Here is a 14,170-nt window from a genome sequence, read left to right on the forward strand (position 1 = left end):
CTATAGTTGACAACACTATTATGTAAATGAAATTTGCTAAGATGGTAAATATTAAATGTTCTCACATACACACAAAATATAAATAATGTGAGGTGATGAACCTGTTAAATACCTAGGTGGTGGGACTTTTTTCATAATGTATAGGTATACCAAATCACCACAATGACACTTTAAGTGTCTTACAGTTTTGTCAATTATACCTCAGTCAAACTAAAAAGAAGCCTGAAAGACTGCTTTGACTGAAATGGAGGCTGGAGGCTCGGAGACCTGCTCATCTTGCCTTCCCTTCTGCTCTGTAGCAGGCTCCATGGAACACCATCATGAAGCTGCTGATTTAGTGTAACTCTTTCAATTTATATATATCATATTATGAGGAAATGAAAACCCAGAAGAAAGTACACCCAAAAATTAATCTATCATATATTAAATGATAGGCTAGCCTTTCACATACATTTTCTTATTTAGCCCTCTAATTACTATTACAAGGAGGTAATAATCCTGTTTTACAAAGGAGAAACTTAGAGCCCAGTGAATTTCTTTAACTTTTCCAAGGTCGTTGAGTTGGACAGAGCAAAGGCTTGAAATCAAGTCTTCTGATACTATTTTGTGCTCCTCTTACTATAAACTGATAGGGAAATACACACAGAGATTATTTATATGACAAGTGAGCTATTTTATGGTGGTGATGTGATTTGTTATATAAGTTTATGGAACTCTGTCTGAACTATTTATAATGGAACGAACCAAGTTATATAATGGACTTGCATTAATTTATTAACATTTACATACCTTGCTGAATCATGTGGGTAACAGGGAATTATCCCTACTCTGTAATATGCAAATATTACTAAGACAGAGAAAAGAAATATACACAAATAATTATGATAAGTTAAAAACATATAAAGTCGCACAGAAATACCAAATGGTTCAAAGAATCATAGGAGAAGGTAATTACATTCACTGGGTGGAGACAGAGACGTTAAAAAAAAAAAAAAGAGCTAATGGAAGAAGCTGAGTTAGCCCTTAAAGAATCAAGAGAATTTTGATGGGTAAGACAAGATAGAGAAACTAGGCAAGGGGGAAAATGAGCATTTGTATAGAGGTGGGGAAGTGAGGAACATGTTGAGAGAGAGCAAACGGGTTCAGTTTGGCTTAAGGGTGAAATCTGAGGCTGAACAGATGGACTGAAGAGTACAACGAGGCTGAAATGGCTAAGTTTAGACTCAATGAAGTAAGGAGTGAGTGATCACTGATGGCTTCTTTGTTATTTTTAATTTTTGCTTTATGAGACTAAAATAACATAGACAAGTCAAAAAGGTAATATATCCTTACCACCCAGAATTAAAATACTGCTATATTTACCTCTAGTCTAAATATATGATTACGTTAATAAATTTAACATAAAAACCAAATTAGTAATATATGTGGTGGTGGTGTTCAGTTGTGTCTGACTCTTTGTGACCCCATGGATTGCAGCTTGCCAGACTCCTCTGTTCATAGAATTTTCCAGGCAAGAATACTGGAACGGGTTGCCACTTCCTCCTCCTCCAGGGCATCTTCCCAACCCAGAGATCTAATCTGTATCTCCTGCAGGTGAATTCTTTAAGCATGTACTTTAAAAAATATATGATAGATAAAGTTAGTATTCCCTTTGGTGATCAACACTACCAGTTCCAATCTGTTTCTCTGCTGCCCAAAAGTGACAGCTCTCACAAGAACCTTTCTGGGCCACTGAGTGAGTAAGAGAACACTGTTTTCTTTACCTGACATGTTATTCTCTTGATACCATTCCCTCAGTATCATCTGTCTGCCTCAATCCCTGACATTCTTAGATCTCTTCTGAAAGAAAACCTCCTTGGAAAGGTCTCCCTGGTTAACCTTTCTAGAAGAGCAGCCCTTACGATCTCTCTCCCCAAATATTGCCTTTTCTTCAAAGTACTAATTAGCATCTATCATCATATAACGGTTTATTGTCTTTCTCCTACACTAGTATGCAGCTCCACAGGGCAGGGAGAATTGGGGTTCACTTGTTGTATTCCCAGTGCCTAGAATAGGGCCTGGCACATAGGAGATAATAAATACTTACTGAGTGAATGAAGATATATTTATCTATAATATGTAATATTTTGTGTATTTTTACAGTTGATACCCATAGCACCTACATTTTACTTGTATTTTTCATTCAACATTGTATTTTTTAAATCTATTTATTTAGACTAGTGATTCTCAACTGGTGACAATTTGGCAACATTTGGTAACATTGTTGGTTGTCACAATTGGTGGGGAGCGAGGAGTCAGTCCCAGGGGAATTTACTGAGTAGAGGTCAGAGACATTGCTTCATCTTACAATGCACAGGATAGCTCCCCACAGCAAAGAACCATCTGGTCCAAAGTGTCAATAGTGTCAAGAGAAATTGAGAAATTCTGACTTAGATTTATGGATATTTATATAATCTCTGGTTAACTAATGGATAGTAAGCCATCATATAAATACACTGAAATTCATTTATCTATTATTGGTGGACACTTCCATTATTTGTAATTTTTCACTATTACATTCTCTAATAATTTTTAGGAGAGGGAAGTAACATGATTACAGATATATTTCAAGCAGATTCTCCTGGCTCTGATGGTTGAATTGGAAGAGAAGAGTAACTAGAAGCTAAGAAATAAGTTTAGGTGTAGCTATAGCTCAATATGGTTCACTTATGGCAGAAAGTGAAGAAGAACTAAAGAGTCTCTAGATGAAAGTGAAAGAGGAGAGTGAAAAAGTTGGCTTAAAGCTCAACATTCAGAAAACTAAGATCATGGATCTGGTCCCATCACTTCATGGCAAATAGATGGGGAAACAGTGGAAACAGGAGAGACTTTATTTTTTGGGGATCCAAAATCACTGCAGATGGTGATTGCAGCCCTGAAATTAAAAGACACTTACTCCTGGGAAGGAAAGTTATGACCAACCTAGCCAGCATATTAAAAAGGAGAGACATTACTTTGCTGACAAAGGTCTGTCTAGTCAAGGCTATGGTTTTTTCAGTAGTCATGTATGGATGTGAGAGTTGGACTATAAAGAAAGCTGAGCGCCAAAGAATTGATGCTTTTGAACTGTGGTGTTGGAGAAGAGTCTTGAGAGTCCCTTGGATTGCAAGGAGATCCAACCAGTTCATCCTAAAGGAGATCAGTCCTGGGTGTTCATTGGAAGGACTGATGTTGAAGCTGAAACTCCAATACTTTGGCCACCTGATGCAAAGAGCTGACTCATTTGAAAACCCTGATGCTGGGAAAGATTGAGGGCAGGAGGAGAAGGGGACGACAGAGGATGGGATGGTTGGATGGCATCACTGACTCAATGGACATGACTTTGGGTGGGCTCTGGGAGTTGGGTGTTGGACAGGGAGGCCTGGCGTGCTGCAGCTCATGGAGTCACAAAGAGTCGGACATGACTGAGTGACTAAACTGAACTGATAGTTCAGTAATTAAGTAATTAGAGTATCTAGCCAGGCAGTAAGGAAAAAGAATGTTAAGACACAAGATATCTATGACCCACCTCCCAGAATATTGGAAATAAAAGCAAAACTAAACAAATGGGACCTAATGAAACTTAAAAGCTTTTGCACTACAAAGGAAACTATAAGTAAGGTGAAAAGACAGCCCTCAGATTGGGAGAAAATAATAGCAAATGAAGAAACAGACAAAGGATTAATCTCAAAAATATACAAGCAACTCCTGCAGCTCAATTCCAGAAAAATAAATGACCCAATCAAAAAATGGGCCAAAGATCTAAACAGACATTTCTCCAAAGAAGACATACAGATGGCTAACAAACACATGAAAAGATGCTCAACATCACTCATTATTAGAGAAATGCAAATCAAAACCACAATGAGGTACCATTACACGCCAGTCAGGATGGCTGCTATCCAAAAGTCTACAAGCAATAAATGCTGGAGAGGGTGTGGAGGAAAGGGAACCCTCTTACACTGTTGGTGGGAGTGCAAACTAGTACAGCCGCTATGGAAAATAGTGTGGAGATTCCTTAAAAAACTGGAAATAGAACTGCCATATGACCCAGCAATCCCACTTCTGGGCATACACACTGAGGAAACCAGATCTGAAAGAGACACGTGTATCCCAATGTTCATCGCATCACTGTTTATAATAGCCAGGACATGGAAGCAACCTAGATGCCCATCAGCAGATGAATGGATAAGGAAGCTGTGGTACATATACACCATGGAATATTACTCAGCCATTAAAAAGAATTCATTTGAACCAGTCCTAATGAGATGGATGAAACTGGAGCCCCTTATACAGAGTGAAGTAAGCCAGAAAGATAAAGAACATTACAGCATACTAACACATATATATGGAATTTAGAAAGATGGTAACGATAACCCTACATGCAAAACAGAAAAAGAGACACAGAAACACAGAACAGACTTTTAGACTCTGTGGGAGAATGTGAGGGTGGGATATTTCAAAAGAACAGCATGTATACTATCTATGGTGAAACAGATCACCAGCCCAGGTGGGATGCATGAGACAAGTGCTCGGGCCTGGTGCACTGGGAAGACCCAGAGGAATCGGGTGGAGAGGGAGGTGGGAGGGGGGGATCGGGATGGGGAATACGTGTAAATCTATGGCTGATTCATATCAATGTATGACAAAACCCACTGAAATGTTGTGAAGTAATTAGCCTCCAACTAATTAAAAAAAAAAAAAAAAAAGACACAAGATAATAGTGAACAGTATCTAAGGACTGGATCCAAGGAGAGCCAGGAGGTCTGGGTGATAAGAAGGATGGTAGTACAATTAAAAGACAGCAGGAAACAGTCGAAGACATTAATTCAGCTAATAAAAACAAAACAAGCAAACAAAAGCTTTAGGAAGTCAAGGACAGGTCTGGAGGGAGATGTGAGCTTGGTTTCGAATTGCAAAGAAGTCATTCTGGTTGGTGAACGGCAGTTTCTCCTACAACACTCATGAAAATGTTGGATATTGAAGCCATTTGCAGTAAGTAAATTAGGGTCCATTTGCTAAAACACTGTGCAGCTATTTAAAAATACACTTACCAAAACATTTTAAGGTCATGGGAAAATGTAAGATCACAACAAGTAAAAATTATGAACAAGATACATAATTTCTTGATAATGTAAAATTTTTTTAAAAAATCAATTGGTTACAGGGAATAAGAATCCTGAAAGGCAGTAAATTGGAAGAATGATAATAGTGGCTAACTCATGATATAAATTGGAATAATAATAGCTTACTCGTGATATAAATTTTTCCCTCTTACATTTTTCTCTATTTGCTATATGAATGAATGTTATTTTTATAATAATAAAAGACATTATGATTTAAAAAGAACTACCAAACCCACAATCTATCTTATTTCATGGGAGAATAAGATAGCCCTAAATCTCCTACATGCTGTTGCTGCTGCTGCTGCTAAGTCACGTCAGTCGTGTCCGACTCTGTGCGACCCCATAGACGGCAGCCCACCAGGCTCCCGTCCCTGGGGTTCTCCAGGCAAGAATACTGGAGTGGGCTGCCACTTCCTTCTCCAATGCATGAAAGTGAAAAGTGAAAGTGAAGTTGCTCAGTCCTGTTGGACTCTTTGCGACCCCATGGACTGTAGCCTACCAGGCTCCTACGTCCATGGGATTTCCCAGGCAAAGTACTGGAGTGGGTTGCCATTGCCTTCTCCTCTCCTACATCAGTCTCTCTAATTTCTTAACTTCTCTTCACCTAAGATTATAAAGTAATGCTGTTCAACAGGGGAGTGGTCTCCCAGAGGTGACAAAATTCACCTGGGGGAGATTCCCCTAACTATGAGAGCCACCTCCTTTACTTTCCCAAGTTTCCTTAAAACATACCCTAAGAAGGCATCCTCTTTTCCACAAATTACTGCCATAAAATTGATGAGAATGGGACAAAGGCACCCCTAGACACTTAGAAAAGAGTGGAAAAAAAAGTGTTAGCCGTTCAGTTGTGTCCGACTCTGCAATCCCATGGACTGCAGCCCATTAGGGATCCTCTGTCCACAGAATTCTCCGGGCAAGAATACAAAAGAATAAAGACTGCTATAAAGTCATTACTATCTCACAGATACTGAGGTTAGAGTTCTCTCGGCATCAATTTTGCTTCATACAATCTTTAAGTAACATTTTATTACACATATATGTAATGTTTGAGAAGTTGGCAAAACAACTGGGGTTCAAAACCAGTTCAGTTTGAGGAAAAAAGCCCAACAACAAAACAAAACACACATCCACACACAACTGGGGACCTTCTGAGCCACAACATTTACAAAGTTATTTCTTTCATGTTATTTAATAGCTTTAAGTACCTCAAATTCATTTTTACAAACATTAATTGATTTCTTTCCAGTGCTCAAATTCTGACCTTTGATACCTCAGCCCAATAAACTCTTCTGCAGAGGCTCCATTTTCCTTGGGCCACAGTGACCAGAAGTGCCCTCATGGAACAAGTCAGACAAAAGGGACTTTCTTCTTTCAAGCATCCTATTCCCTCTGATTTTTGCTTGCTTTTTTCCCCAGTGTCTTCAAATAACTGGTTGTTTTTTTTTTAATATTCTGTCCAGGGTTATCACTGCAATTAGCAGGGGGTTAGTCTGATATGTCACTCCAGTATTACCAGAACTGAAATTCAACTTTATCGAATTTTAAAGGGCAGCCATTTTCTTCCATGTGGCTTCCCTCATAGTTCATTTGGTAAAAGAATCTGCCTGCAATGCAGGAGACGTGGGTTCAAGGCCTTGGTTGGCAAGATCCCCTGGAGAAGGAAATGGCAACCCACTCCAGTATTCCTGCCTGGAGAATCCCATGAACATAGGAGCCTGGCAGGCTACAGTCCATGGGTCGCAAGAGTTGGACATGACTTGGCAACTAAACTACCACCATTTTCTTCCAACCCTGTGCTCATTTCTTTCTTCCCCCAGAAAATATATGGCAGGTTAGAATGAGATATGATTTGGAAGCTGAATGCCTGCTTCATCCTGTGTTTCAGATCCACCTAAAAAAGCTGAACACAGCCCAGAACTCCCACAGGAATTAAGAATATGGCTCAATACCAGAATCCATGAGTTCAAATCCCTAGGCCTGTCACTCTGAGCTGTGTGCTGCTGCTACCCCACAGATAGCAGCCCACCAGGCTCCCCCGTCCCTGAGATTCTCCAGGCAAGAACACTGGAGTGGGTTGCCATTTCCTTCTCCAATGCATGAAAGTGAAACGTGAAAGTAAAGTCGCTCAGTCGTGTCCGACTGTTAGCAGTGTAACCTTTGGCAAATTACATAACCTCTCTTAGATTCAGTTTCTTGCCTGTGGATAGGGAAAATAACAATTATATCTATTTCACAGGGCTTTAAGAGGGGATTAAATGAGTTAGTGGCTTAAGCTTTTAAGTATTCAATATACATTAGCCATTATATGATGATGATGGTGGTGGTGGTGGTGGTAGTGATGGCTACAAGTGCCAGCAAACTCCCATGACAACACCTCCTCTCTCGACACCAGCTCCTTCAGTAGTCATCAGTCCTGCCATTAACAGTTTAAATATGGAAACTCCAACATGTGCAGCAATCTCAGGAGTAAGTAACTCCTTAACTTCTGGCAAGTTATCACTCTGCTGCCCTGTTTGGGTAGAGATAAACTCACCTTTCTGGCCGATTTACAGAGAGCTGGAAGTAGTTCTTGGCCATTTCTAGCCTTTCTTGGTACTGAACAGAACCTTCCATCAGTCCCTAAAAAAATAATAATGCCCATGAGAACCTAATATAGATGGTATCATTAAAATAACCTGCTCACCAGCAACTTCCAGGGAGGCAGTATACAATACAGTACTAATATATTGTACAAAAATCATGAGGTCTGAGTCCTCATCCTTGTTTTGTCATGGAAGTACAGTTTCTCCAAAAAAGGGACTAGGCTAAATGTAATGGGCCCTCATCCTTTTCACCATTTAGGGCCTCTTTCCAATTTGGGAGGTTTTCTATCATTTTCTATTATTTACTAATAACTTGTTATAAAGAAACAATTGATTAACTAGCAACTAATTTATAAAACAAAGTACAAATAGAGCTCAAAAAATAGCGTAATTCTAACCTTAACTATCATTTCTACCTTTCACAGGCATGTTTATGATGGTATTTAAGCTTAATACTTTACATTCTTTAAAAATATACTATAATATAAGCAGTTTTTCATACCACTACACAATCTTTAAAATTATCATATTCTTAAGGACTTTTCTACTTCTTGGATGCTTCCTTAAAGTGTAGATTACTTAACATAAAGTTCCCCTATTTGCAAGGCAGGAACAGAGGCACAGACGTAGCAGATGACTTGTGAACACAGCAGGGGAAGCAGAGGGTAGCAGAAACTGAGACAGCAGCACTGACATATATACACAACCATGTGTGAAACAGGCAGCACAGGGAGCTCGGCTCTGCGCTCTGCGATAACCTAGATGGGGTGGGGCTGTGCGGAGGAGGGAGGTTTAGGAGGAGGGGATAAACATATACTTATAGCTGATTCATGGGCTGTACAGCAGAAACACAACATTGTAGAGCAATTATCTTCCAATTAAAAATAATAATAAAATAAAGTGAAGGCTCCAAGTTTGAACTTCTGTATAATTCTTGGAATACAGTATCGAATTACTTTCCAGTTAAGGTTGCGACTATTACAATGTTATCAGCAATGTATAGGTGTACTATTTTCACTATATTTTCAATAGTGCTGAATATCTTTCATATGCTTTTTACATAAGTGAAAAATGGTCTTTATCATTGTGTTAATATACATATCTTTACTATGTGTGAGAGTGATTATTTTAAGAGAAATTTACTAGTTCCCTTTTTGTAATTTTTTTTTTAATTGGAGCATAGTTGCTTTATACTGTTGTGTACTTCACCATACAGCAAAGTGAATCAGTCATACATCTACATACATCCCCCTTTTTGGGGCTTTCCTTCCCATTTAGGTCATATAATTTTTTAATCTATATCTTTGCTAATTTTTCTATTTGGTGTCTTCATGTTTGCTTCATAGATTTGAACTAGTTATTCATCTGATACAAATAATAACTTTTATCACTTTGTATAGATGTTATTAATTTTTCTAAAATATTATAAACAGTTTATAGACACTCCATTATTACCACCAAACTAGAATGGTCCCTTTGAGTTCTAGTTCTTACAGTTATGTCACACATTAAATATGGACCCAACACTTTAGATCACGGGCTTGATTTTGCCTGGACTGTACAATTTAAAGAGTGCATAGTAAGTCCTACCTTAAAGTAATCATTCTTTTTCAGACTTTCAAGGAAGCCAGCCCAGAGTGGTGATGTAGTCACAAGGGATTTTTTGGAGTCAGAAAAATGTGGGCTACATTTGGAACATAAGATCTCAAATCCATGAGCCTACATGGAAAAGACAGAATTTTTATTATTAGGTTACTTTCTTTCCATTTAACCACACTCAAGAACTAGGTGACTGGACATATGGGTATGTGAACATTTATAATATTCTTTAAATTTTATGAAAAAAATATGACTTTAATTCCAAGTTTCTTAATCTCTACAGATTACTAAAAATTATAAAGGGGAAGCAAATAACAGAAAACAAAAAATTCTTATTTTCCTGAAAGAGATTTCTCTTCTCACTGATTAAAAAACTAGAAATTTAAACTTGCTTCTTGCTTGCTTAAAAAAGGTTGCAAAAGGTTTCTTATCTAGCACAATTATAAATAAATTAAGCATGGTCTTAGGAATAGTAAACAGAGGGAATCACTTCATTTTAAGAGTCCTTTGATTAAAAAATATAGTAAATGCACATGGCAAAATAATTCTAATAGGGAGCTTCCCTGATTACTCTGGAGAAAACTACTGCTGAAAATTCTTTGCATATCCTTTCAGAAGTAATCTTTGCACTCAGGCAGATATGTGTGCCTGTGCATACAAACATCCTCCTACTTCATCCCCTTCATCACTAAATGGCAACATACACACTGCTTTGAACCTTGCTTTTCTCTTAGTGATATGCCCTGGAGATGATTTCATACAAACACATACATTTATCCATCTCATTTCATGAACAGACCATAATTTATTTTCCAATCTTTTGCTACTATAAACAATGCTTTCACAAGTATCTTCATCCGTCTTTGTGCACAAGTAAAATATATGGAGGATAAATTTCAGGAAATGAAAATGCTGAGCAGCAGGGTTTGTGCATTTTAAATATTATGGAAAGTGATAAACTGTTCTAAGAGACTGAATCAACTCATATTCCTACCAATAATGTTTGAGGGTACCACTTTACGTATTTTTACAAACCTCATATTTGTTACCAAACTTCTGGATATTTGTCAGTCAAATGGTGAAAAACATTACTTTGTAGTTTTAAATTGCATTTCTTTTATTATGAGCAAGTGTCAACATTTTTCATAAAAATAATTTGTATTTCCTTTTCTCTGAACTATCTGTTAATGGTTTCTGATCATTTTTGATTGATTACTACTATTTTTTTCATCTTGAATTGTAGCAGTGCTATATACTAGATAAAGCAACTTTTGTCATTTACTAGTTTTTTTTTTTAACTCTTTGTCATTTAAACTGTAAATATATTTTACACTTTCTCTAGGTTAACTGTATTTTGACTATATTTATGGATCTTTTCCATATAGAAATGTTTAATTTTTATATAATCAAATTTATCAGTCTTTTCTTTTATTGTTTCCAGTTTCAAGAAAGTCAAGGACTTTCTTACTCATATTTTCATAAATTTTCCTATGAAAAATTTTCCAAATTTTATGATTTTGTTTTTTTCACTTAAATATTTGGTCCAACTGGAGTTTATTTTGGCATAGATATGATACCCAACTTTTCAGATGGACACACAGTTCTATCATCCCTTACAGAATAATCTATTTTTCCTTATTTCAAATACCACATCTTACTACATTCTCACGTTAATAGAGTGTATTTCTAGATTTCTAAGTTGTGTCATTACTCTGTGAAGAGCCCTTTGACGTTAAGGAAGAAAATTAAATCTTCTGGTTCAACATTACCAACTTCATGCCCAATTCATGGGCTCGGTACTGGGGATGACATGGAGGAGGCAGCTGGTATCCACTCCGCCGGTCTGGCACAAACCTTTGTTGCACCAACTGTGCATACAGACATTTGGTGAAAGTGACCTGGACATTGGGAAACAAAATATGTGAGTGTCTTCCTGAAATTAAAATGCCTGATTATCATTTCACAGTTAACAACAATAACTTCATTTATGAGCTTCATATTCAGATAAATGCAAAGAAGACTCAACCTATTTACTGTCTACATTTTTTAGTAACAGCTTTACAGGATATAATTCACACACCATAAAATGTACCTTCACTGTCTATATTTAGTTGTCACTAAGGTAACTCAAATCATTAGTTACATAACATGGCAATTTTGGCAGGTAGATGATAAAGAATTCTTAATTCTCTGGAGGAAATGAAATGTTTTATTGCTAAAAGATATAACTGCTCAAATAGGGAAAATTTGGTCAGAAATAGCTAGGAAACACTGAGATATAAAATAGGAAGTCAGGTCTCTTACAGTCTTCCTCCTCTGGATAGGAGAAAAGAAAAAATCAAGGATATGAAACCAGTCAATCCTAGACGAAATCAACCCTGAATGTTCATTGGAAGGACTGGTGCTTTAGTTGAAGCTCCAATACTTTGGCCACCTGATGTGAAGAGCCGACTCACTGGAAAAGACCCTGATGATGGGAAAGATTGAGGACAGAAGGAGAAGGGGGCAACAAAGGATGAGATGGTTGGATGGCATCACCAACTCAATGGACATGAGTTTGAGCAAACTCAGAGAGATAGTGAAGGACAGGGAAGCCTGGCGTGTTGTAGTCCATGAGATTGCAAAGTCAGACATGACTTAGCAACTGAACAATAACAACAAAAAGTCTACATTAACTTGCTATGAGGACACAGAATATTCCCAATTTTTTCCTAGTGAACAATTAAAAATATGTTCAATATTCTTTTCAGTGAGAGAAACTAAATGACCCAGAGATCTATCTTACCGATGTCATTATTCGTGTTTCAGGCAAGAATATCTTGAAAATACGACAGGCCCGCAGGTCAATGGGGTCACGGAGGTAAAATGCCTGGACTCCTGCAGCCACCAGTCTGGGGTGCTGCTTCAGCACTGCTGCAATGCCAGCTGGGAGGAAGCAGAGTGCTTGATGAAGGGAGGCTTTAATTTTTTCTGGGTACCTGTGACAGGTAACATAATCACTTTTATTTTATGATATGACAGAGTTTATTTTCCTGGGCTCCAAAATCACTGTAGATGGTGACTACAGCCATGAAATTAAAAGACGTTTACTCCTTGGAAGAAAAGCTATGACCAACCTAGACAGCATATTAAAAAGAAGAGACATTACTTTGCAACAAAGGTCTGTCTAGTCAAAGCTATGGTTTTTTCAGTAGTCATGTATGGATGTGAGAGTTGGACCATAAAGAAAGCTGAGCACCGAAGAATTGATACTTTTTAAGTGTGGTGTTGCTGAAGACTCTTGACAGTCCCATAGACTGCAAGTTCAAACCAGTCCATCCTAAAGGAAATCAGTCCTGAATATTCACTGAAAGGACTGATGCTGAAGCTGAACCTCCAATATACTTTGGCCACGTGATATGAAGAACTGACTCATTATAAAAGACACTGATGCTGGGAAAGATTGAAGGCAGGAGAAGGGGACATCAGAGGATGAGATGGTTGGATGGCATCACTGAGTCAATGGACATGAATTTGAGCAAGCCCCGGGAGTTGGTGATGGACAGGGAAGCCTGGTGTGCTGCAGTCCATGGGGTCACGAAGAGTCAGACACAACTGAGCAACTGAACCGAACTGAACTGATGTAAATATCTAGGATTCTTATACCATTTACTTTCCTCTTAACATTTTATCTTGTCTTGGTTCATCAGGAGTAAGATGAGTGAGGTGAAAAGAATGACAACTCTCTTGTCACCCTTGTGAATTCCCTGGTGGTCCACTGGTTAGGATTTGGCGCTTTCACTGGCAGCAACAACCCAGGTTCACTCCCTAGTTGGGGAACTAAGATTTCCATGCTGAATGGCCAAAAAAATAACTGTTTAAAAAAGATACTCTATATACTAAAGACTACAGGTAGGAAAAGAGAGAAAGAAAAAGTGAAAGAAATGGAAAATAAAGAGAAGGGATTAAGGTGGTCCAATAAAAAAAAATGAAAACATTACTACTATACTTTGAAAAGAAATTCAGAATTTATTCTCCTAAAAAATGGTACAAAGTGTACTGAAGCAAAGCTAAAAGAGATTATTATTCAATACTGCTATGATCTGAACAGTATTAAACATTTAATAGGTACTCAAATTTGAATGGCTGAACTAATACATTATTAGACTGAGGTGTTCTCGTCTGAATAGAACCTAACGCACTCCAACTAAGTCAGGGAATTCCATATATACACCCATAATCAGAGAAAAATCCTGAACAGATTGTGCTTACTCATATTCTCATCTCTAAAGGTCAGAAAATTTTTAGCTATGGATCTACATAACACTTAGCCACACTCTCTAAGGTAAATAAATGCAAAAACACTGGGCCTGTAACCTTCAAATGGCAACCAAAAGATACATCTGTTTCTCGATTTTAAAACACATTAAGTTTAATTTGTTGGTCAGTTTCACAAAGGATGAAGACAGAATGAAAATCAGCACTAATCTAGGTGAAAGAAATGCTTAGATTCAACAAAAGACTTGAGCAACAGGAAGTCAAAAGGCTCCCTGACTGGCAGTGAAAGTGTCAGTTTTCTTACCCTCTGATGCGTCTATTCACAACAGCTCGTACAGATTCTGAAGCCAGAATTTTTTCTGGGTGTGTTGAGATTATACTCAGTGCTTGTGAGATTGTTGGGGGTGTGGTAGGTAACCAGGATACTGTTCCAGATTTCTTTGGTGCAGGAATAATGCACAACTCCCCTTGGTGGAAAAATACCTGCAAAGTGATATAGTTTCCATACTTGGCACTGACAAAATCCAGTACATATGAAAATGATGCAACATGGTTTCACCTGTGTAAATTTTCTAAACTTGGATATAC

At 37.8% G+C, this 14,170-nt stretch overlaps 1 protein-coding gene across 2 annotated transcripts in view; it reads right to left on the reverse strand.

Annotated features, from left to right (window-relative positions):
- The window catches only part of ECD (ecdysoneless cell cycle regulator), a 29,363-nt gene that overhangs the window by 7,469 nt on the left and 7,724 nt on the right, over positions 1-14,170 (reverse strand). For both annotated transcript variants that reach the window (XM_061161781.1, XM_061161780.1), the window contains exons 5-9: positions 13,887-14,065; positions 12,111-12,303; positions 11,095-11,223; positions 9,317-9,445; positions 7,678-7,763 (exon numbers count right to left, since the gene is read on the reverse strand). In XM_061161781.1, coding sequence (XP_061017764.1) covers positions 7,678-7,763; positions 9,317-9,445; positions 11,095-11,223; positions 12,111-12,303; positions 13,887-14,065 — 716 coding nt within the window. The remainder of the gene's footprint in view (positions 1-7,677; positions 7,764-9,316; positions 9,446-11,094; positions 11,224-12,110; positions 12,304-13,886; positions 14,066-14,170) is intronic.

Source organism: Dama dama, chromosome 15 (genome assembly GCF_033118175.1).
Source record: "Dama dama isolate Ldn47 chromosome 15, ASM3311817v1, whole genome shotgun sequence".
Lineage (NCBI taxonomy): Eukaryota > Metazoa > Chordata > Mammalia > Artiodactyla > Cervidae > Dama > Dama dama.